Source organism: Hippopotamus amphibius, chromosome 3 (genome assembly GCF_030028045.1).
Source record: "Hippopotamus amphibius kiboko isolate mHipAmp2 chromosome 3, mHipAmp2.hap2, whole genome shotgun sequence".
NCBI classification, from domain to species: domain Eukaryota; kingdom Metazoa; phylum Chordata; class Mammalia; order Artiodactyla; family Hippopotamidae; genus Hippopotamus; species Hippopotamus amphibius.
Genome location: NC_080188.1, coordinates 83,067,438 through 83,091,345, shown reverse-complemented (window position 1 = coordinate 83,091,345; position 23,908 = coordinate 83,067,438). Strand labels below are relative to the sequence as shown.

At 43.7% G+C, this 23,908-nt stretch overlaps 1 protein-coding gene across 1 annotated transcript in view; it reads left to right on the top strand.

Moving 5' to 3' along the window:
* Nucleotides 1–1,563: 1,563 nt before the first annotated feature.
* The window catches only part of TMEM154 (transmembrane protein 154), a 46,179-nt gene continuing 23,834 nt past the window's right edge, over nucleotides 1,564–23,908 (top strand). Inside the window, exons 1-3 of the mRNA XM_057726795.1 lie at nucleotides 1,564–1,737; nucleotides 23,487–23,753; nucleotides 23,844–23,882. Of these exons, the coding sequence (XP_057582778.1) occupies nucleotides 1,650–1,737; nucleotides 23,487–23,753; nucleotides 23,844–23,882 (394 nt within the window). The 5' untranslated portion in view covers nucleotides 1,564–1,649. The remainder of the gene's footprint in view (nucleotides 1,738–23,486; nucleotides 23,754–23,843; nucleotides 23,883–23,908) is intronic.

The window sequence follows — 23,908 nt, the reverse complement described above, 5'->3', positions numbered from 1 at the left end:
CTCTGTTCGATTTTGTTTGTTGTTAATGACCGCTGGGAAAAATTGTCGTTCAAGAGGGAAGAAAGGTAAAATACACAATTTCCCCCCCTCAAAGCATATTCTGCTTTGGAAATGGGCCCTTTAAAAGATCATTTCTCCAGCAGCAGAGCTCCTTGGTATTTTCCCAAAGGATTTGAAAATTTATGTCCACACAAAGAGCTGCACACAGATGTTTCTAGCAGCTGTATTCCTACTTGCCAAAACTTGGAAGCAACCTCGATGTCCTTCAGTAGGTGAATGGGTAACGTGTGGTACATCCAGACAAAGGAATATTATTCATCACGAAAAAGAAATGAGCTATCAAGCCATGAAGACACCTGGAGGAAATGTAAATGCATATTAATAAGATTAATAAGTGAAAGAAGCCAGTCTGAACAGACTATATACGTCATGAATCCAACTATCTATCTGTCATTTTGGAAAAGGCAAAACTATGGCGACAGTAAAAAGATCAGCAGTCATCAGGGGCTGGGATGGTGGGGAGGGAGGGATGACGAGGTGGAGCACAGAGGATTGGGGGGGCAGGGAAACTACTCAGTGTGATACTATAATGATGATACATGTCATTATTACACATTTGTCCAAACCCACAGCATATGCAACACCAAGAGTGAACCCTAGTGTAAACCATAGACTCGGGGTGGTTATGATGTGTCAGTGTAACTTTATCAGTTGTAACAAACGCAGCATTCTTCAGGGTCCATTGATAAGGGGGGAGGCTGTGCAGGTGTGAGGGCTGGGAGTATATGGAAAATCTCTGTACTTTCCTCTTCATGTTGCTGTGAATTTAGAACTGCTCTAAAAAATAAAATCTTTATAAGGGAAAAAACAAAAACCAAACATAAAACGATGCTTTCTCTCTGGAGAAGCAGAGCACACCCTTCAGGCATGGGTATAGCATTGTCCTTTTCCTCTTGATGAGCTGTGGCGGGTGGGGCCTTCACGGCCCAGGGAGGAGGATGTGCCGGGCCAAAGAGAAGTGGGATGGCCCTTTCCTGACCGCACAGGTGTCCCTACTGTCTGGGGTCCAATGTGGTAGCCACTAGCCACATGGAGTTACTTAAATTCACATGAATAAAAATAAAAACTAACGATTCAATTCTCGCTAGCCCTATGATCCGTGTTCAGCAGCCTATGTGGCTAATCGCTACTGTATTGGACCCCGCAGATTCAGAACACTTCCATCATGTCAGAAAGTTCTACCGAGAGGAGAGCGCTGCTCTAGGCTCCAAGGAGCCCCGGAGGCTGACCTGGGGATTGAGTAAAATCACAGACCAAGAACGCGTGTGGTCCAGGCCCCCCCGTCCCAGATCCTGAATGACATCTGAGCGACGGACCCTGCTTCCACGGGGACCATGTCAAAAGGTGGAGGCCCACGCGGGGCTGGCCCAAGCCCTGGGAAAAGGGCTCTGGAGGCGTGTTGACTGAATCAGTGCTTGAAGAGCAACTTCTCTTTTGCAATTCTTGCCGGTCTGACAGGCTCCTGCAGAATTACATCACTTCCTAAAAAACAGGCAAACACCTCTCCTTCAAGTTAGCACCGACCCAAACAAGCAGGAAACAGGAAATGTTGAAGTTTCAACCGGGCTGAAACTGCGCGCAGCATCACGATGCCGGGGCGCGCGGATCCCGGGGCTCCCCGCGCCGCACTCGTCCTCGCGGTGGTCATCGCGTTCCTCCCCACCCGCCCGGCGAAGGGTAAGCAACCCCTAAGCTTTCCACTCCAGGCGAGGAGGATAAAGAAGGCTTGTCTGGTGCCCGAGGCTACAGAATTCTGTCGGGGACGGTAGGGTAGCGCTCAAAAAAATCTAAGCCTTCCTGTGAAAAAAGTGGAGAAAAGTCGAAGTGTCTTTTTGAGGGGGAAGGAGGAGGAGGGACTTGGCTTCCTTTGCCGCCGGCTAACCCAGCTCCCGCTCACTCGCTGACTTTAACCTTCCTGAAGCCTTTGTTTTCTAAGATGTAATTTACCGGTCCTAGTCCTGTACCGGCTTTAATGGGCATATTAAGAAAATGATCAACTCTTTGGCAGTTCCTGTAAAAGAACGTTTCAATCAGCTGAAACAGAAATAATGAATTTACTTTTAATAATATGGGCTGGGAAGTCTGCTGTTTCCAAAAACTCCTGGAAAAACTGGGGTATGGAAATTTACTACTGGAAAGTAGACGAAAGAAACAGCATAAGTGTAAAAGGAAAAAAGAAAAAGTAAACAGGAAATTATCTGAGGAATTACCAGGCATCCACTCTAACTTATAAAGTCTTTCATCTGCTTTTCTTTGATCTTGTTAGTTTGGGAGAGGTTTTCTTTGCATTGATTGCGACTCGTGAAGCTTTGCTTTAAAAAGTAACGTGACTAGTGAATCAAAGGTATCAGAAAAGACAAAATATTAAATCTCATAATTTTGAGCTGAGAACAGCAATTGATTTATACCCTGACAGTTGCTACAACAAGCACAATCACCCTCCAATGCCTGTTACAGTTGTGTGGATCTGTCCTTGGGTAAATAAACTAGTTGCCCGTGGTTCCTGCCAGTGGACACCACCTGCTGCTGGTGTAGAGCAGTGTTGGACCCACAAGAGAAATTCTCAAGCTGTGGTTCTTTAAACAGGATGGGGGGAGGGGCATCAGACACTACCTAACAGACAGGCAACCTCCTGGAGCTTAGCAGTCAGCACCCAAGCACCCCACCCCACCCCACCAATCTCCCTTTCCCTAGATGCTCTCCACGTGGTCTCTCCAGGTGTCCCAGGTGGAAAACGGAAAGTGAAAGGCCAACCATTCCAACTGGAGAGATGTCTGGTTGACATTGAGCTTCGTGTTCAAAATAAGTTTGGGGAACAACGTGCTTTCTAACGCACGACGTTTTGGCGCTGTAAGGGAGCTGAAAGACGATGCAGTTCAAGCTGTACTGAGTGTATAGCTGTGCTGGGAGTGCAGCTGTGCTGGGGGTGCAGGGAAGACCCTGAAGCGGAGGAAGGTGAGACCCACCGCCAGTCGGCTCTCCTGACTTGGGCTCCAGGGCCTCTCCTCTCCTGCCAGGGGATCAACCACGCCCTCTGCCGAGACTTCTGGCTCTCCTTTCCCTGACGGGCGTCCCTCAGCACCCACGGGTGCGGGGCCTAGCCATCCCTCTCACCTCTTTGAACTCTCACGTCTACCACACTTGCCTCAAACACGCTCCTGAGAGTGATATTTAACCTGCCTGAGGAGTTTCTTGAGCGTGTGAAAATGATTGAATCAAACTGTCTGCACTTTAGGAGATGCAAAGGGACTCAGCAAAGTTCTCCCTCTGAGGCCCGGACCTGATCGGCGACCCTTCCCCTTAAAGAGCTCCAGTGGCTCCTCATTTATGGCCTGCGGCCTCTCACTGCAACCTGCTCTCCACGGCATCTCCTTCTGTCGCCCTCCTGCTCCCCAGACGCCGCCCCTCAGTCACTCGGAATGGAGCATGTGCTCCAGGCCTCTGTGGCTCTGGCCACAAATGATGATAAGTTCCCTTTTTTCTGTTGAGTGGATGCCTATGTCATCTTAAAAGGCTCAGACTGAATGTTATCTCCTCCTTAGAGTCTCTGTTACTGTCCCTTCCCTGGCACCCTGCCTGCTATGCCCCCCAGAGACCTAAACTTCTGTAAACCCAGCTAACCACTTGGAGTCATAACTGTGTCTGTGTCCATGCCTCCCACCAGGCTGTGAGCACCTCCAGGAAAAAGAAAATCCCCTTTTGTTCATCTTTGATTTCCCCAAATCTTGTAAGAAGTCAGCATAAATTAGGAACTCAGTCATTATTGATGAGCTCCTGAGAGCAGGTAGTGTTAGGATGTCAGAAGTAGAAGATGAAAAGCTGCATTTCAGGGGAGCACAGGGATTATCTGGGTCATCCCACACACTCACCTATCTCCATTCCCAGTGCCTGAAAATGCAAAAATGCCCACTTGCAAGTAGCGGTATAATCAAAGCTTATTGCGTTGAGATTAGCCAAGGGAAAGGCTGTTCTAAATTAGGGACTGAATATATATTGTAAAATTAAGTAAGGTATATCCTTTTGAGCTAATGGTGCCTAAGACTTTAGGATGTGAGTTTTTAAATGTGTCACAATTGTATTTATTTCCTTGAATTCTTCAAAAAATATCTTGGAGATGTTTGGTAGAAGAATCTAATCTACCATATAGCCTGATTCTCCTTTGCAAGCATAATCCAGATTTATCTCAAATCAAGCCTTTATTAACCTCAAACAGGCAACATTATCTAATACCTGCAGTTACCTGAGATCAGCATCATTACAGCTAAGTCAGCATCTTTTTTGCTTTATGTAGATAGAGGTGTGGAAGTGATTACTATGCCAAGTGAAATGATCCACTTAGACGTCACCAGGAGAGAAATGAGAAAACAGCTTTTCTGGGGTTTTGACCAAACAGATGAGAATAGTTAAAGAAAAGCTCTGGGCCTGGGTATCCCGGCCAGTGTAAGAAAGTTCAGACTCAAGACAACATTCTGCCGGCAGAGTGAAGGGCCACCTCATTCCTTGCCCTGTGCCCTGTCAATGTCAGCTTAACACTATCAGAAAGCTAAAAGCAACTTCCCAGATACCACAAGCAAGGGATTTATGAGCTGCTAAAAGCAGAACGGTCTGTAGAAAAAAGAGCTAAAAGGCATGAGGAAGAAATAAGGCAGCTGTAACTGTTTTGGTGGCCAGGGTTAAACAATGGATTTGACAGAGAGGACTGAGAGGGCTGTTTCAGAAGTGTAAGGATCCTATAATTATTAGATGAACCTTGAGAATGAGAGAAAGAATAGAAGAAAAGACTACTTCATAGATGAAACCGCAGTTTCTGAAACTGTTCTTATTTCAATGAATGTGACTGCCACATGCTATTTCCTGGGACAGTCCCAATTTTAAGCAGTAAAGATGATGATAGCCAACATGGACAGTGTTCAGTTTTGCCTGTTCTGAACACTTTACATCTACCAACTCATTTAATTCTCACAACAGTGGATACTATTATTCCAGTTTTGCAGATGAGAAAACTGAGGCACAGAGGGGTTCTGTGACTTGCCCAAGGTCACACAGCTAAGTAGTGGATCTAAGTAAGATTCAGCCTCAGGAGTCCATGCTCTAACAATACACTGTATTACCTCTGGGTTTCCAGGCTCTGCCAGGCTATGTGTCTAGGTTCAGGTCTGGAAAAGGGTGTCTCTGGTGCCTTCCTGACTGTGTAGGTGTATCACATAAACTCTTAGCTGGGATGTAAGGTTACCACATGTTCATAAAGGAGCTGTATTTGTTTGACTGGGTCAGAGACTGGCTGACAGGTAAAGGGATGGTGGAGTTGGGTTCAACTTTGGCCTGTGGGGGAGAAGGGAGGGGCTGAAAGGTACAGAGTGATCCCAAGAGAATCTGGGGATTAGCATAGTTAAGACCAGAAGCAGGAAAAGCAGAACTTTGAAGTCACTGGGTAAGAGGCTTCAGGGTGTGGGAACCAGAGAGAGAAAGCCCAGCCTTCTGTCAGGCAGACCCACTGCGGTGGGAGAGCCCTACTGAGAACTGACCCCAAGGACCAAACATCTCTCAGGGACAAAAACAAAAAAACAAAAAAAACCCCCAAAACAACAACAACAACAACAAAAAACCCCACAACAAGCAGAGAGATGTTTACTATGGTATAAAGTCTTTCTGTGTCTAAAAGGCTGACCCAGGAAACCAGAAGAGGGCAGGACCTTGGCTGAGACAGGCCCAGTTCTGTAAAGAAACAATGCAAGTGGCACTTTGCCTACCTGTGTGTAGTCTGCACCACCCTCAGCTATTAGCAAAGATGTGGAGAAACAGGAACCCTGCACCACCCTGGGAAGATAGATTAGTGCAATCACTTCGTGTCTCCTCCTGCTGAACCCATCCACTGGGCTTTTAATTTCAGTTATCATGTTTTTCATTGCTAGGAAAATTCTAGAATATTCTAGAATATATAGAGAGAGTCTTGGTTTTATTTTTCCTTATTTATTCCTTCTTTTATGTCTTTAACATATTATTTCTTTTAAGCTCTTTATTGGAATATAATTGCTTTACACTCTTGTACCAGCTTTTGAGGTACACCAAAGTGAATCGGCTGTGTTTATACACATATCCCCATATCCCCTCCCTCCCGCGACTCCCCCCCACCCTCCCTGTCCTGGCCCTCTAAGGCATCACCCATCATCCAGTTGATCTCCCTTTGTTATACAGCAACTTCCCACTAGCTATGTATTTTACAGTTGATAGTATATATATGTCTGTGCTACTCTCTCACTTCGTCCCAGCTTCCCCTTCGCCCCCTACCCCCCCAACCCCGTGTCCTTCAATCCATTCTCTGCATCTGCAACCTTATTCTTGCCCTGTCACTGGGTTCATCAGTACCATTTTTTTTTTAGATTCCATATATTTAAACATATTATTCACTAATTCATCATTTTTATCTGAAGTTTATGTAGATCTCATCTTTAGAAAAAAAATTATTTCTTTTATTTATTTGGCTGTGCCAGGTCTTAGTTGAGGCATGCAAACTCTTAGTTGTGGCATGTGGGATCTAGTTCCCCGACTGGGGATCAAACCCAGGCCCCCTGCATTAGGCGCTCTGAGTCAGCCACTGAACCACAAGGGAAGTCCCATGTGTAGATCTAATCTTGTTGCTTGTTGTACCCGTCAACTCCCATCATGATGAAAATATTGGGAGAATTAGGGCAAAACCCAGCACACAGAGCTGGGTCCACCCTCTTTAACAGAACCCCACATTTTCTGATCCCGTCACCAAGCTACTGTAAATACTTTGCCAATACAACCTCAGTCCTGTTACAACAAAATAGAAGAAACTCAGATAAGGAAGTGCTCTGGGCTTGAGGAGAGCGGGTGCTTGGACCTCAGGCTTAAACCCCAGCCTCGGGATGGGATGGGGGAGACCCCATCCAAGAGTTGTGGGAGGTGCGGAAACCTCATTAGAGGTGCAAGCCAGCAGACGCAAGGGGGTAGCTAGAAGCAGGTGACCAAAGAGACCAAAGTGACTGCCAAGGAGACAGAAATAGACAAAACCAAATTCAAAATCAGGCCACGGATCAGGTGTCCACAGTGTTAGGAGGATGACGAGGTTAGCCTGGGGGAAGCGCACCTGACTTTGAACTTTGCCAAAATCATTGCAGCTGCTTTTCTTTTTTAAAACCACAAATTGGTGTTTTAGCTTTAACTTCTGACCCAGTAGGTGGACAGGAACACCCGAAAGCACTAGATACCCTCTCACATCCCTGCGGGGTCCTGGGGAGTCCCCATAGGTAGGTAGGCATGGCTCTGAATTTAAATTTCCTCCACAGGCTTTTTTTTCTGTCTCCACATTTTCTGGGCCCTGGGGATTTCCTTGATTTTTTTTGTGACTTCTTTATACATTTAAGAAGTTGTTTCTTATATTTCATCAAGTATTTCTAGGTGTTGCATATTGGGAGAGTTTTTCAGGTTACTAACTATACCAGGTTATTGGAAAAGGAAGTTTTTTGATACAACCATTCTGGAGAACAATTTGGAAATATTTAATCAACTGAAGGTATTCATACCCTGCAACTTCAACAATTCACTCCTAGGTATATATCCCAGATCACTCACAAACTCATGGCCAAGAACGCAGATCGCAGCATTACTTGTAAAAATGGAAAAAATAGAAACACTCTAAGTATCTATTAACAAAAGAAAAACACAAGAAACTTGGTATAGTCATAGAATGAGATTTCATAGAGCAGGTAAACGTAATGAACTACAGCCAGATGTATTAAGCTAAATAAGGCTCAAATGTAACGTTGACCGAGAAACCAGTTGAAGATTATCATGTGCAGAATAATTACATTTATTTAAAGTTTTAAAAACATTCCCAAATCTGCTTCTATTGCTTAGGGACTTGGGCATATTTGAAAAGTGTGGGACTGATAGGAGTGGACTTGAGGAGAGCAGTTACCTTGCATGAGATGGGGGTGGGGGGTGGTGAGGAGGCCTTCAGCCGTATCTACAACGTTGTGTTACTTTCAGAAAAAACCATGGTGGTCTGGGATCAGCAAACCAAGACTCACAGGCCAAACTCAGCCATCTTCCTGTGTTTTTCCAACCCTTCCGCCAAGGATGGTTTTCATATGTTTAATGGTTATATAAACACAGATAATAGCCTGTATTTTGCCTCTTGGCCTACAAGATCTAAAACATGTACTCTCTGGCCCGTTCAGCAAAAGTTTGCCAACCCCTGCTCTAGTCATTATGGGCAGGTAGGAGCCAATTAGGGCAGGTCCCCTGCTGTTACCTTCGTCTCTGTTCCCCGCGGTAGGTATATGTTCCTAATGAAAAGTGAGGAAGCCTGGGAGTTCTTTTCCAGCTCTCCTGAGTCCTGGCGGGTTCTCCTCCCCCTTTCCTTTCCATAGCTCCCCGTCTCTTTGAAAGACTGCCAACACATCTTCATCTTGTCACTCTCCATTCATTTCTCGACCCCCTGCGATCTAGCTGCTGTGTCAAGCACAGCACTCAAACTGCTCTGTCCGGGTCACCCGTGCCTCCTAACAGCTGAACCCAAAGCACCCATTTCTGTCTTTAACGTCTGTCTTTCTCTGCAGCACTTAATATAATTCATCAATTATTGATGCCCTCCTCTTCCTTGGGTCTTAGGAGGCCGTTCTCTTCTTGGTCTTCTACGACTCGGATTCTTCCTTTTCGGTTTTGGGGTATGAATCTTCCTCTTCCGCAGCCTCCTTCCGTATTTGTCTTTTCTTTGCTCACGCCTCACCGCATCTCAGGGTCGTGACACCCACTTTCACGGCGTCCACCTTCCTCCTTGGCTGAGGACTTTCCCCAGATCACCTCCAGTCTGGGATGTCTGCCCAGCTCCAGCCCTGCATGTTCGTCATCTGCCCTCCTTGGAGACGTCCCGGGGGCCGTGGGCTCAGCTTGACCAGAGCAGAACTGTTTCTCTGCTCCCTGCTGGCTCAGGCCGTTCTTAGCGCTCACCTAGGTTACTTCAGTAACTTCTTTTTTTTAAACAAATTTATTTATTTATTTTATTGGCTGTGTTGAGTCTTCATTGCTGCACACGGGCTTTCTCTAGTTGTGGTGAGTGGGGGCTACTCTTTGTTGTGGTGCGCGGGCTCCTCATTGCAGTGTCCTCTCTTGTTGCGGAGCACGGGCTCTAGGCGCATGGCCTTCAGTAGTTGTGGCACATGGGCTCAATAGTTGTGGCTCACGGGCTCTAGAGTGCAGGCTCAGTAGCTGTGGCGCACGGGCTTAGTTGCTCCGCAGCATGTGGTATCTTCCTGGGGCAGGGATCGAGCCCGTGTCCCCTGCATTGGCAGGCGGATTCTTACCCACTGTGCCACCTAGGAAGTCCCACTTCATTAACTTCTTAACTAGTCTCTTGGCCTTTAGTCTCCTCACCCACCCAATTTCACGTAACTTCCAGAATGATGGTTCTCTAAGCAAAATGTGATTATTTTTCTCTTGTCCTTACCCCTTCAGTGATTTTTCATTTCCGTTGGACAGATTCCAGCCCCCCGGCATCATGACAAGGCCCCTTATAAGCTTGTCCTGAGTTCCTTTCCTACTAGACACCTGCCACCACGCGTCCTATGATGCAAGTAATTGAATATGCCAAGCTCGCTCTGGCCGCGGAGTCTTTCCATAGCTGTGCGCCGGCCTCAGTGCCTCCCCTGCCATCTCTGCTTGACGAATCCTGAGATTCAGTTCAGGGGTCACCTCCTCTGTGACGATCTCCTGAGTCCTCCGCCCCGGATGCAACGAACGCCCTCCCCTCCCGCGTCCTCATGGCGCTCTCTCCCAAACACGTTATGGCTTTTATGCGTAATCGCTCTCATAGGATGACTGATTCGTATGCCATTGTCTCTACTTATCAGTCACTTCCCAGGGAGCCTGGGGCCTGGTCTCATTCACCTTCATGTCCTAGAATCGTGCCTGGTACCTGACAGGCTCACAACTCACTGCCTAAAGGAATGCATGGTGTGAAATTTATTATGTCATTCGCCCAAGACTTACTTGCGTTTGTGATAAAATTACCATCATTTCAATACTGCAGTGAAACTATGGTGATACCTGGATAAATATGATTTTTCATTAATTCAGTTTTATTTTATTCTAAAATGTTAACGCTCCCAAATAATTTCGTGTGTGAATACTTCAGTTCTGGCTCCTCAAACTAAACAGGCCAAAGCTGTTGCTCCTCCTCCAGCAGAGAAAGCTAGGTGGCTGCATTTATGAGTAGTTCCGAGAAAGCCTTCTGTTCACCTCCCTCTCAGAATACGGAGGGAAGTTCAGACCCGGAAGATATGCGTTGAGTAGCAAGACAATTCGCAGAAAAGCCAGGTAGTTACAGACATTTTGGGGAAGTACTCTTTTTTTTTTTTTTGTATTTATTTATTTATTTGGCCAAGCCATGTGGCACGTGGAATCTCACTTCCCCAACCAGGGATCGAACCCGTGCCCCCTGCAATGGAAACACGGAGTCTTAACCACTGGATCGCCAGGGTTGTCCCTGGGGAAGTACTTCTGGGGAAAAAAAGGGGAAATATAAGTTTCATAGACATGAAATTTCAAGCCAGTAAGAACTGATTTGAAACCTTGAAAAAAGAATTTAAGTAACATAAGAAGAATGGAAAAGTCTGCCTTGGGTGCTGAAGCAGCATTTCCCAAGAGATTAAAGGAGAGGGTTGGAAGGGAGAGTTGTCCACCACTGCAAGATCTGATGGGTGGTAGTGTTTTGGGTTTTTTTCCGTAAAACAAAACAAATTAATCTAGTTTGTTTTCGAAATCGGAATTATTTTCTACGTTTCTTTGTTTTACGTGAATTAAAACCATCTTTATTATTTCCTACTTCCCTACCCCATTGTGGTTTTCAGAACCAGGAGCCTAGGCCTTAGTAGGGTTTGTTGACATTTTCTTCCCTTGACAACACTGTTTACTAATTTAAAAATCTATTTATTCTTTTCTAAAAATTATGCTTATCCTTTTGCCTGTGATTAAGATGGCCAGATTTGGCAAATAATGTAAAACACTCAGATAAATGCAAATTTCAAATAAACAAAATTTTTTTAGTATAACTATTGTACATCCCATGCAATTTAATGTAAGTATACATACAAATATTGCATGGGGCATATTTATACTAAAACATCTGATAGTCAAATTTAACAGGTGTCATATATTTTATCTAATAACTCTAGTTATGATTAGGTGATCTTTTGCCAAGAAAAACCATTCCTGTATGGATGCATCACTAAGACCAGAGACATATTGGGTATGTAGTCAGTTAACAAATTTTAGAAGACTATTTAAGCTGGGTTTTTGATCAGTCATTCAAATAAGAAGTAAAGGTATTATCACTAAAAAAATAAAACAAACAAAAAGCCCTGGTGATTAAGTAGAATAAAACTAGAGGTCCAAGAGTGGATCAACTTTAGAGAATCTATTAATGTAATTTGTCACACCAAAAACTAAATGAGAAAAAAGTCATGGGATTATATTCGTAAATGCAGAAAAGAGGTTGACAAAGGAGAGTGAGAATAGCCCATCAGTAGCTGACGCAGCAGTACTGAAATGGTGAGGACCTGAGGCCTGTTAGACTGTCCGGGATGGAAGGGCAGGACTGATTCTCTTTGGAGGTCAAATAGGATCAGAAGCCAAGCCAGCCTTAGAGACCTGCTAGAAAATCCTGTCCACCATTTGCTCCCCTCAGATGCCACTTGGAAGACCTCAGGAACTTGCTTCCATCTTGAGCCTCCTGTAAGAAAATTTCCAAAAGCGAACACACTCTGCCTCTCTGAACCACTTTGCTGTACACCTGAGACTAAGACAACATTGTAAATGAACTATACTCCAAAACAAAATTAAAATTAAAAAAAAAATAAAGTATGTTTGTATCTATCATCCTGCTGATGGTAGGAAGAAATTTTAAATGTTAAAAATGTATATGGGACTTCCCCGGCGGTCCAGTGGTAAAGACTCCCTGCTTCCACTGCAGGGGCATTCTCGTGTACCAAAAGGTACTCAGATGGTCAAAAATGCAGCTTTCCCAGGTGCGTAACTTCAAACCAGAGATAGTCTTAGGGTCTGGGCAAGTCTGCTTAGATATAAGCAAGCGTTCTCTAAAAAAGACACCAAATAAAAAGTTGAAAATGAGAAAGACATTCGAGCATTGTGAGCCTCCATGGTGGGGCGTGTTTTCTTTCTTTCTTCCTTTCTTTCTTCCTTTCTTTCTTCCTTTCTTTCTTCCTTCCTTTCTTCCTTTCTTTCTTCCTTCCTTTCTTCCTTCCTTCCTTTCTTTCCTCCTTCCTTTCTTCCTTCCTTTCCTCCTTTCTTTTTCTTTCTTTCTTTCTTTCTTTCTTTCTTTCTTTCTTTCTTTCTTTCTTTCTTTCTTTCTTTCTCTTTTCTTTTTTTCTCTTTCTTTCTCTTTCTTTCTCTCTCTCTTTCTTTCTTTCTTTCTCTCTTTCTTTCTTTCTTTCTTTCTTTCTTTCTTTCTTTCTTTCTTTTTCTTTCCTTCTTACTTTCTTTCTTTCTTCCTTCCTTCCTTTCTTCCTTTTCTTCTAAATTTTATTGGAGTATAATTGATTTATAATGTTGTGTTAGTCTCAGGTGTACAGCAAAGTGATTCAGTTATACATGTACATATATTCATTTTTTCTCAGATTCTTTTCTCATATAGATTATCACAGACTATTGAGTAGAGTTCCCTGTGCTATACAGTAGGTCCTTGTTGGTTATCTATTTTTATGTATAGTTGTGTGTGTGTGTTAATCCCAAGCTCCTGATTTATCCCTCCTCCCCCACTCCCAACCCCTTGTCCCCTGTGGTAACTGTAAGTTTGTTTTCCATATCTGTAAGTCTATTTCTGTCTTGTCTATAAGTTCATTTGTATCATTTTTTAAAAATTAGATTTCACATATGAGTGATCTCATGTGATAGGCATGTTGTAATCTGATAGGAAATTGCAATTTCAGCGGTGCTTCTCCAGACAACAGGGTAAAACACAACCGAGAGTCACAGGTGCTTTCTCAGAGCAGACTATTGTATGAAAGCCTTTTATCAGATGACCCTCCTCAAAATAAGCAAAGGAGACATTTCTGAATGTTAGAAGTAAGGCATTGTCACCTTTAGTCATCTGATGTCTAAAAAGAAAGTGTGTACGAAACACGCACTGCTTTACCTAAACTGCTCTTTGTTGCTTACAATCCGCCACTAACCTTTGCTGATTCTGCACTGTCTGTTCAACCAACTATTTATTCTTCTTTAAGTACAATGTCAGAAAAAAACATACTAAGTGAATGTTTTCACTTAATAAAAATTGTCAAATACATAGTAAATAACAGTCCCTCCCTATAGTCCTGCTCCCCAGAGAGAGTTCAGGTGCCTGGACTTTACATGTGGGGAACCCTGTGACACATCTGATTCCAAAACCAACAAACAGAAAACCAAAAAACCTAGAAACATGAAATTTCATCATGAGACATTCTTAACTTTTTCCTGAACGATTCCTCTCATTTCCCAGTGTTTTCTTTAAAATTCAGATAAATTTTTGAGAAAACCACCATAGATCCCTGTTTCTCTCTGTGACTAAGAACATACTGTGTGTGTGCCCTGAAGATGGTTGATGATGGGGGGAGAAAGATATCGGACTCTCGATAAAAAGGCAATAGACGTGTCTAGCATTTTACCTCCGACTCGCCTGGCCTGTTTTGCAAATACATTCGTTTGTATTATTTTTTAGATTCCACATATAAGTGATCTCATACAGTATTTGTCATTCTCTGTCTGACTTATTTCACTAAGCATAATATTCTCTAGGTCCATCCGTGTTGCTGCAAATGGCATTGGCATTATTTCGTTCTTTTTTATGGCTGAGTAGTATTCCGCTGTATAGATGCACCACAACTTCTTTACCCATTCATCTGTCAGTGGATGCTTAGGTTGCTTCTCTGTCTTGGCTATTGTAAATAGTGCTGCTGTGAAGATTGGGGTACATGTATCTTTTTGAATTAGTGTTTTCATTTTTTCTGGATACATACCCAGGAGTGGAATTACTGGATCATGCAGTAGCTCTATTTTTAGTTTTTTGAGGAAACTCCATACTGTTTTCCACAGTGGCTGCACCAATTTACATTCCCACCAACAGTGTAGGAGGGTTCCCTTTTCTCTACATCCTCTTCAACATTTGTTATTTGATGGCCATTCTGACAGGTGTGAGATGACATCTCTTGATTTTGATTTGCATTTCTCTAACAATTAGTGATGTTGAGCATCTTTTCATGTGCCTGTTGGCCATCTCTGTGTCTTCTTTGGAAAAATGTTTGTTCAGGCCCTCTGCCCATTTTTCGATTGGGTTATTTGTTTTTTTGATATTGAGTTGTATGCACTGTTTATATATTTTGGATATTAACCACTTGTCAGTCACATCATTTGCAAATATTTTCTCCCATTCTGTAGGTTGTCTTTTCATTTTGTAGGTTGTTTCCTTTGCTGTGCAAAAGCTTTTCAGTAATTAGGCCCATTTGTTTACTTTTGCTTTTATTTCTTTTGCCTTAGGAGACAGATCGAAAAATATATTGCTACATTTTATGTCAAGCAATATTCCGCCTGTGTTCTCTCGTAGGAGTTTTATGGTTTCAGGCCTTACATTTAGGTTTTTAAACCATTTTGACTATTTTTGTATATGATGTGAGGGAATAATCTAATCTCATTGTTTTACATGTAGCTGTCCAGTTTTCCCAGGACCACTTATTGAAGAGACTGTCTTTTCTCCATTATATATTCTTGCCTCCTTTGTCATAGATTAATTGACCATAGGTTTTTGGGCTTATTTCTGGGCTCTCTGTTCTGTTGATCTATGTATCTGTTTTTTGTGCCAATACCATGCTGTTTTGATTACTCTGGCTTTGTAGTATAGTCTGAAGTCTGGGAGACTTATGCTTCCCACTTTGTTCTTTTTCTTCAGGATTGCTTTGGCAGTTCTAGGTGTTTTATGTATGGTTCCCTATGAATTGTAGGATTAGTTGTTCTAGATCTGTGAAAAATGTTGTGGATATTTTGATAGGGATTGCATTAAACCTGTAGATTACTTTGGGTAGTACAACCATTTTAACAATATTCATTCTTCCAATCCAAGAGCATGGGATGTCTTTCCATTTCTTTGTATTATTTTCAATTTCCTTCATCAGTGTTTTATAGTTTTCAGAGTATAGGTTTTTCACCTCCTTGGTTAAGTTTATTCTAAGGTATTTTATTCTTTCTGATGCAATTTTAAACAGGATTTTTAAAAACTCTCTTTTTGATAGTTCATTATCAGTGTATAGAAACACGACAGCTTTCTGTATATTAATCTTGTATCCTGCAACTTTGCTGAATTCATTTATTAGTTCTAATAATTTGGGAGTGGAGACGTTAGGGTTTTTTATATAAAGTGTCATGTGATCTGCAAATAGTGATACTCTTTCCTTCCAATTTCAATGCCAGATACACCTTATTAATTTTGCTCCCGAAAGCTTCTTTCTGTGTAGTGTTCTCCAGTCCTCTTTGAAGCTAATAAGGAGCCTTCATGAATAACAGCAAATTAACATCAGCTGAATTATGACTTAACTCATTAATTTTCAACCCAGCATAAATACTTAGTGGACTCACCTAGGGAGCTTTAAAAACATACTGTTGCCCAGGCCACAACTTTGGATGTCCTCAAGTAACAATAATTTGGGTGGAGCTTAAAAACCACCAGGTGATGTTGGTGCTCATTAAGTACCATGAATAACAACAGATGTGACTGATAATTAAGCACAACTCCATGAGATTGTTTGGGCCACTCAAACTCATGGTTCTCAAGGTATGGCTCCCAGACCAGCAGCAGCAGCATTTTGTTAGAAGTGAAATTTCTTGGCCCCATCCCAGACCTGCTAAATCAGAAGCTCTGGGGGTGGTGCCCAGCCATGTAGGGGGCGGGGAGCCCTCCTGGTGATTCTGGAACACACTGATGGGGTGGACTGCTGGCTCACACCTCCAAGCTGCTCTGCCAGCAGTGACCTTGGCTGGAGTTGCAGGTTTTAAGCTCCGGCATCATCTCTCTTATTAATAAATCTCCTATTCAAACTTACTCAAATAATAAGGCATGATTGTCACAGCTCTCTCTCTCAATATATCCCGGCCAGAGGCTCTCAGGGGTTCAAGGCTTCAGTGATGATTTTTAAATGATTGTGATAGAGTGGGCACCTGCTGGGAGCTGGTATCCAACTCCCTGACCTGATTCTCCTCCAGCTCACCAAGAAGGAACAGAGAGAAAGAGGGGTAGCCAGGAGAGGGCCAGGAGTGGGCAGGGTCTGGAGCTCTGGTTCTCAACCTTGGCTGCACACTGGAGTCTATAAAAGATGCTGAGGCCTGGGTTCACCCGAGGTGTTCTGATTTAATGGTTTGGGGATGTGCCCTGGGCACTGGGTCTTTTGAAAGGTCCCCAGGTGACTCCAATGTACAGCCAAGACTGAGAAGCACTGGAGGAATTCTTGGTTTGATTCGATCTCGTCCTTCTAATGCAGATCTGACTCTTTGCTGTAGACAGATGTACGGGGGAATGGAAAGTGAGCAGGCTTCTTGGGTTTGATTTCTTGAGCACTGTGAAATCCATATTAAATCCAGTTTCTCCACTGAGCCAGACAGCATTTGAATACCTGACGCCTGCCATGTTTGCTTTCATTTCAATACCTGAATTTTAAGATGGTTTCAACAATCTGTGCATGGAGTGGACATAAATGAACGAATGCAATGTCTGATTGAGATCCAACATGCTTCCTGATATTCTGAGTTTAATACCATTCTTTCGTCATTGTTTTATTTTACGTTGTAATATCAGTGTGGCAACCTTTCAGTTGCTATATGATACTTTTTAAAAAAAAACTTTAAAAACTAGAGCTTGGTTGTGCATTTGTTCCACTTTCAAAAAAGAGAAGTTAGCTAGTTCGCTTCTCAGGGAAGCAGAGTCACTTCCACTTGGGGACGATGCTTGGAGCAGTGACAAAGAGGCGAGGTTCCTGCTCAGTTGCTGAGCTGCCAGGCTCACCTCAAGGATTCTCCCCCTCTTCCCACTTATGGGGATCCCTCCCAACGTCCTTGCCAGATGTGTGAAATACGCATCCCAGCTGTGTTTGCACAAATATTGTTGATAGTCGTTTGTGAGTCTCTGCACTGTACAGTTAATTATCTGGTCATTTTAGGATTTTAAGATTAAAAGTAAAGGGAAGTATTGCTGCTTAATTTCATCCTTCACACGACCACTCTCATTATCTCCTATCAGTGTTCCATTATCTGAGCAGAGAGAGAGATGGTGAAAGGGAGAATCCCGGTGAGGGTTTGCATTGGGGTCACTGGAGAGAACGTGACTGAGGCCTCTGGAGGGAAGAGAGGTCCTGGCCGACCAGCCTTCGAGCCCCCACACCAGCGTGAGCGGGGTTCAAAGCCACGCCAACCGTCCTACACACAGCCCTTCTTTCAACAGAAGGTCCTCTTTCTTCTGCTTCTTCTCTCCTGCACTTCGCTGGCCACTGCCCCTCTCTCCACTCTCACACTTGGCCCTCTCTCTGTTTATTTCTGTAGCTTCTTCAGTTTTATATCCCCACCCCCTCATCCCTGGCTGCACCCCTTTTTCCCTGAACTATGACCACATTTAGGTAAGAAAATAATAATAAAATGAATAAGTTATACTGGACAGATTAGTCTCCTGGTGAGCAGAAAACAGATCAGGCTAGAGATGGGGAAACAGAGCGGGCAGAGGACAGAGGAAATAGCAAACTACCAATGCCAGGCACGAGCATGGGCCTTTGTGGAACACACAGCATTTTCACAGCTGGGATTCCTTCGCCCTTCATATGAGCACTGTGAGGTGGGCAGGGCTGATGGTTCCCTTTGGGGGCCAACAAGGAAAGGGAGGGTTGGAGGAGACAGAGTCTCTTCCCAGGCCCCACAGCTAACACCTGGTCTCCCTTGCACGATGCCGTGGAGATGTCAGCCCACACCGCGCTCAGCACAAGAACCGGCCCTGCGCGTTCTGTGGGATCCCTGCTTCAGACTCACTTCCTGAAAGAGTGTGCATTCACCCGTAGTGGAGCTGGACCCCTAAGTTTCTAAAATGTCCCACTTTTACCCAAGAAGCATAGGATGCCTCCTGAAGGAAATCACCATTGACTATTAGGGGCCTTAGCTAGGGTTTCTTAGGAAAGGCTGGGCCCAGAGGGCTGTCTGGGCTACACAGTGATCCACTGGGTTAGGAGTTGCTGTCGGCCCACAGGTCACAGGAGAAACCGCTGTCATGCTTCGAGGAAATTCCCCTGATCGTCCCTCCACACCTCCACCCCTGCTCTTGTGATCTCTGGCTCCTCTCTGGTTTCCACCTTGGTTTTTGTCCACCTCTGGTTTTCTTCGTAACACCCACCTCTGTCCCCCTGGTGACTCACTCTGGTTAGGGACTTGATACTTGGCCCACCCCGGTTTTCCGGCTCCTCCTTTGATGACATTTGATGCTCTTGGCACAAACGATTGGGCTCATCCCCAGCATTTTCAGCTTTCCCGTCACAGACCCCCTGCATCTCCAGCCCTTCCCCAACTTAGTTTCTGCCAGTCCTCATTGTGTGGGGACTGGGCTGGAGTTGTCTTGGAGCAGCTGTGAGGGCAGACCACCCCCCACCCCGCCACCAAGAATAGTTTGGTGCTGCAGATATGCAAACTGACAGGTGTGCAGGGGCAATTGTGGCAACATTATGGGAAACACAAAAGAAATAACCACAAATACAAATACAAAAGAAATAACCACAAATACAAATACAAAGTCCCCATCGGTAGGAATAGGTTGTGATGTATCCAAAAATGGGGAAAAAAGGGCAAGCTCTCTGTATACAGACATGGAATAATCTTCAAGATCTAATTTTAAGTGAAAAAAGCAAGGGGCAGCACAGTATATAAATTTTGCTACCCTTTGTGTTAAAAAAAGGAAACAGGAAATGATACACTTGTATAGGCAGAGAGTTTTCTGGCAGAAACAGTGGTTACCTCTGGGGAGGGAAGCTGAGTGGCTGGGGAGAGGGTGTAGTGAAATGTCCTCTCTGAGCTTAGTGCTGTGTGTGTGGTGCCTGTTCAAAAAGTCTAATTAAAAACAAGATAAACACTTTAGAATCAACAGAAAGACGTGGAAATAGATGGGATCTTGGGGCTCGCTCTTTAGCTGTACAGATTAGAACATTGATCCATTAAGGGAATTTGTCCAAACTTCCATAACCAATAAGTAACTAGAACCCTATCCGTCACTAGCACCTATGCTCAAGGGAATGCAGCTTCAAAGCCTATATATCACATGTACCCCATGTTCATAGCAGCACTGTTTACAGTAGCCAAGATATGGAAACAGCCTGTGTCCATCAACAGATAAATAGATAAAGAAGATGTGGCACATATATGCAATGGAATATTACTCAGCCATAAAAAAGAATGAAATGACGGACTTCCCTGGTGGTGCAGTGGTTAAGAATCCGCCTGCCAATGCAGGGGACATGGGTTTGAGCCCTGATCTTGGAAGATTCCACATGCCACGGAGCAACTAAGCCTGTGCACCACAACTACTGAGTCTGCGCTCTAGAGCCTGTGAGCCACAACTATTGGGTCCCTGTGCGGCAACTACTGAAGCCCATGCACCTAGAGCCTGTGCTCCACGACAAGAGAAGCCACCACAATGAGAAGCCCGAACACTGCAACGAAGAGTAGCCCCTGCTCACCGCAACTAGAGAAAGCCCGAAAGCCTGCACGCAGCAACGAAGATCCAATGCAGCCTTAAAAAAAATGAATGAAATGCCACTTGCAGCAACATAGATGGACCTAGAGATTTTCATATTAAGTGAAATAAGTCAGAAAGAGAAAGACAACTATCATATGATATCACTTATATGTGGAATCTAAAATACGACACAAACGGACTTATCTACAAAACAGAAACAGACTCACGGACATAAAGAACAGACTTGTGGTTGCCAAGGGGGAGGAGAGTGGGAGAGGGAAGTATTGGGATTTGGGGATTAGCAGATGCAAAGTATTATATATAGGATGAATAAACAACAAAAGGAAAGGGAGGGTTGGAGGAAAGAGGCTCTTCCCAGGCCACTGTATAGCGCAAGGCACTATATTGAATATCCTATGATAAGCCATAATGGAAAAGAATATATATATATAATAAAAACTGAGTCACTTTTCTGTACAGCAGAAATTAAATCAACTGTACTTCAATAAAATTTTTTAAAACCCCTATGTATCAGTAGCACTGACAGCATAAACATCAGGGTTGTACCACAGGACAAGACATTTGAGACTCAATTTGTATTGTGAACGATGAACTTGTGAAGATTGTTAGATGGCGCTTGTTTATCCTAGTACCTAGCATATACTATCAGCATCCAATAAATGACTATTATTTGTTATTTGGAGCTATTACGGTATTGTTTGGGAAGGGAGGGATGTGAGGAAGGGTGTCATAGGAGTATCTGGAGGTGAAGGCTTGCAGGGTAAAGAAAAATAAAACACACACAGAGAACCCTTGACTGTCATTTATTTAGTCACTAGAGGATTGGAGAGAGTGGTTAATGTGGAAAACATACATTAGGGTGTGCGTGAGAGGGATATTGTGGAGAGAATTTCCAGTCCTTTTCACTCCAAAATGCCACTGAGAGCCACCTGTGACCTGAGAAATAAATGTGCACAACCCAGGACCATCTGTGTGCTTCTCTCCATTTCTCTTTCATGCTTGATTGTCCAAACACCCTCATTATTCTTGCTAGCTTATTTCCATTCCTATTTTCTCCTCTTCTGGGGCAACAGGTCAAGTGTGACTCAGAGTGCTGAGTGTTCTACTGGGAACTTGTTCACCTTCCGTGGAGAGTCTGGAAAGATCCTGTCATTCTGGGCAGCTCTTCTCACAGCTGCCTGGGCTGAGGAGCTGAACGTGAGTCCAGTGAGAGCCCCTCCCTTTGCCTTTGTGCCGGAAATCCACCTCTTGTAGGCTGAGGGGCAAGAACACAAGGTTCCCTCTCTTGGTCACCACTTCACAATTTGTAATCATTCCATTCCTGCCTGATGGGAAGGAAAATATTGAGTGAGGTTCCAAGCTCAGGTTCTGCAATCAGCCCTCCTGGGTTTAAATCTTCACTCTTCTGTGATAGCTTTGTGGCCATGGGCTATTGTGTAAACTCCCTGCCTCTATCGGAAAAAATGGTGGGGACAAAATGAGATAATCTGGGTACAAGGCAGAACACAGGACTTGGCTCTGAGTAAATTATCTGTGAAAGTTAACTTGAAATAGTAGCAGTAGCTATAGCAGTAGCAGAAGTAAATAAACTAAAGAAATAAAAAGGAGGTCTGGGTATTGGAGAAAGGTCCATGAGCACTGACCTCAAGGAATAGGGCCATTATTACCAAACGTATTCGTGTGTGTGCCACTGCCCCCATAACCCACCCATACCCCCCACATGTATCCAGTCTTTGCTGGCCTGGGTTACCAATGAAGAATGCTGTTTTATCCCAATAGCTCTGCAAGCAGGGTGATTTTTTTAAAAATTTTATTTATTTACTTATTTACTTTTTGGCTGCATTGGCTCTTCATTGTGCAAGGGCTTTTCTCTAGTTGTGGCGAGTGGGGGCTACTCTTAGTTGTGGTGTGCAGGCTTCTCATTGTGGTGGCTTCTCTTGTTTTGGAGCTCAGGCTCTAGGCACACAGGCTTCAGTAGTTGTGGCACGTGGGCTCAGTGGTTGTGGCTCGTAGGCTCTAGAGCCTAGGCTCAGTATTTGTGGTGCACGGGCTTAGTTGCTCCATGGCATGTGGGATCTTCCCCGCCCAGGGCTCAAACCCTTGTCCTCTGCATTGGCAGGCAGATTCTTAACCACTGCGCCACCAGGGAAGCCCAAGCAGGGTGATTTTTAAGGAGGAGATTGTCCTGGTAGACAAATATCTTTTCCTGGTCCAGGGTGATACATGATATATCAAAGCTTTTAACAATTGTGTGACTACGCTATTTTTGACATACCTTATTTCAAAGACATACATATAGGACAAAGTCTTTTAATCCTGAAGGCAGAGGTCAATAAGTGGTAGGTATTTTTTTAATCGTGCTTTCGGTATATACATGTAAGGAACACTAGTTTCTTAGACTCTGCAGTTTGCAATCGATGCTGATGGTTTGGGATGGCATTGGCTGATGTGATTACCAAGTGGATCCCCTGGTCTTCAGAGAAACTGAAGTGTTTATATAACCGAAAAATTAGACTGTGATCAAAGGAATACTTTTATAAATCATTGTCATGCAGTCACGTGAAGAGCTAAGGACTGAATTGGCCCTGCTGTGGCCAGTTGGGTCATCCTCTGGGTAGTGGCCTAACATGCCTGAACATGGCTTCAGGCAGTGGACATCTTCCTTTGCAGAGTAACTTTCACCTGAGAAAGAACTTTCACATAAATTATCTCATTAGATGAGTTGTCTGTAGCCGCAGCTCATATGCTGTTTTGCTCAGTGGGCCCCACCTGAACGATAGGCAGCATTGGACCACAATGGAAGGAAAACCTGGGCTCTCCTGACCATGGTTACTACAGACTCGGGGGAGGAAAGATTTTTCAAATAATCATCCAGTTTTCCAATCCTGTGATGAGCCACAGGATGGTTTTCCAACACAATCTGAAGTCCCAACAGAATAAACCTGCTTATAGCTTATTAATAGGGAAAGTTCTAAAGAGATGTATTATTCAATACATTTAAATATTGGTGCAGTTTCCTTCGATTCTAAGGGAACTTCCCCTTGAGAATTTCACTTTACAAATGAAATACACATTGTATTTTTGTTTAGAGCCCAGGAGGATTTCTGTGGGATCATTTCAGAGGCAGACTCAGTTCTTTGCAGAACTGAGGCCTGACACTGACATCTGATCGGTCACCCTGATTTCAAAGAATTCTTTTCCATTGGTGGGTAACATTTTATTTAAAAAATATAGGACATAGTGCATTCCTTTTACCTAAAATTGTTATGTGGCTAGTGCTTAACTCTCAGTAAATGGGAATTTAGATTTATCCAGAAATGTTATTAAAATACTCTATAGGATACCCTGGGAATATCACCCTTGACACGACAAAGCTTTTCAATGCTCTTTGCTTAAGTGTGTTTAAACTGCCTGCCTTTGTGGGAAGTTTATCTCTGGGCTCTTATTCCATGTTCAATATACTCCCAGCTTGAGCTCCACTTATGTTTGATCAATACTCTGTGTCACACTGAACTGGAAGACCAAATCCAGTGGATCAAGGTTATCACTGGATGCATGGAGAATAAATTTCAAGTCACTGAAAACATACCGTACTAGTTTTGTCTCCATGACAATCTCAATTTTGTGTGTGTTCCCACAGATTTGGAGGTAACAGAACTATCAGGAGAAATGCCCACAGACATGGAAAGCCTGGATGAAGGGGCTACGGCTCCAAGCACATTTGCTTCGATGACCACAGAAACATTCACTGCCAATGTGAATTCTAGCCTTTTTACTGATGAAGATACAGATACAGGCGAATTAGAGTTCATATTAATGGTGTTGATCCCATCGATTTTATTGGCCATCCTACTTTTATCAGTGGTGCTCCTTGTAATATACCATAAAAGAAAAAGGAATAAACAAGGTAAATATTTTGCCTCTTCCCATTTCCAGACAACAGCTTCATATGTTAATGAATAATTGACAAAACACAATGCTTTTTGCTTTCACACAGAGCCCTCTAGCCAAGGATCTCAGAGTGCTTTACAGACACGTGAGTATTATCCTAACACCTGCGTG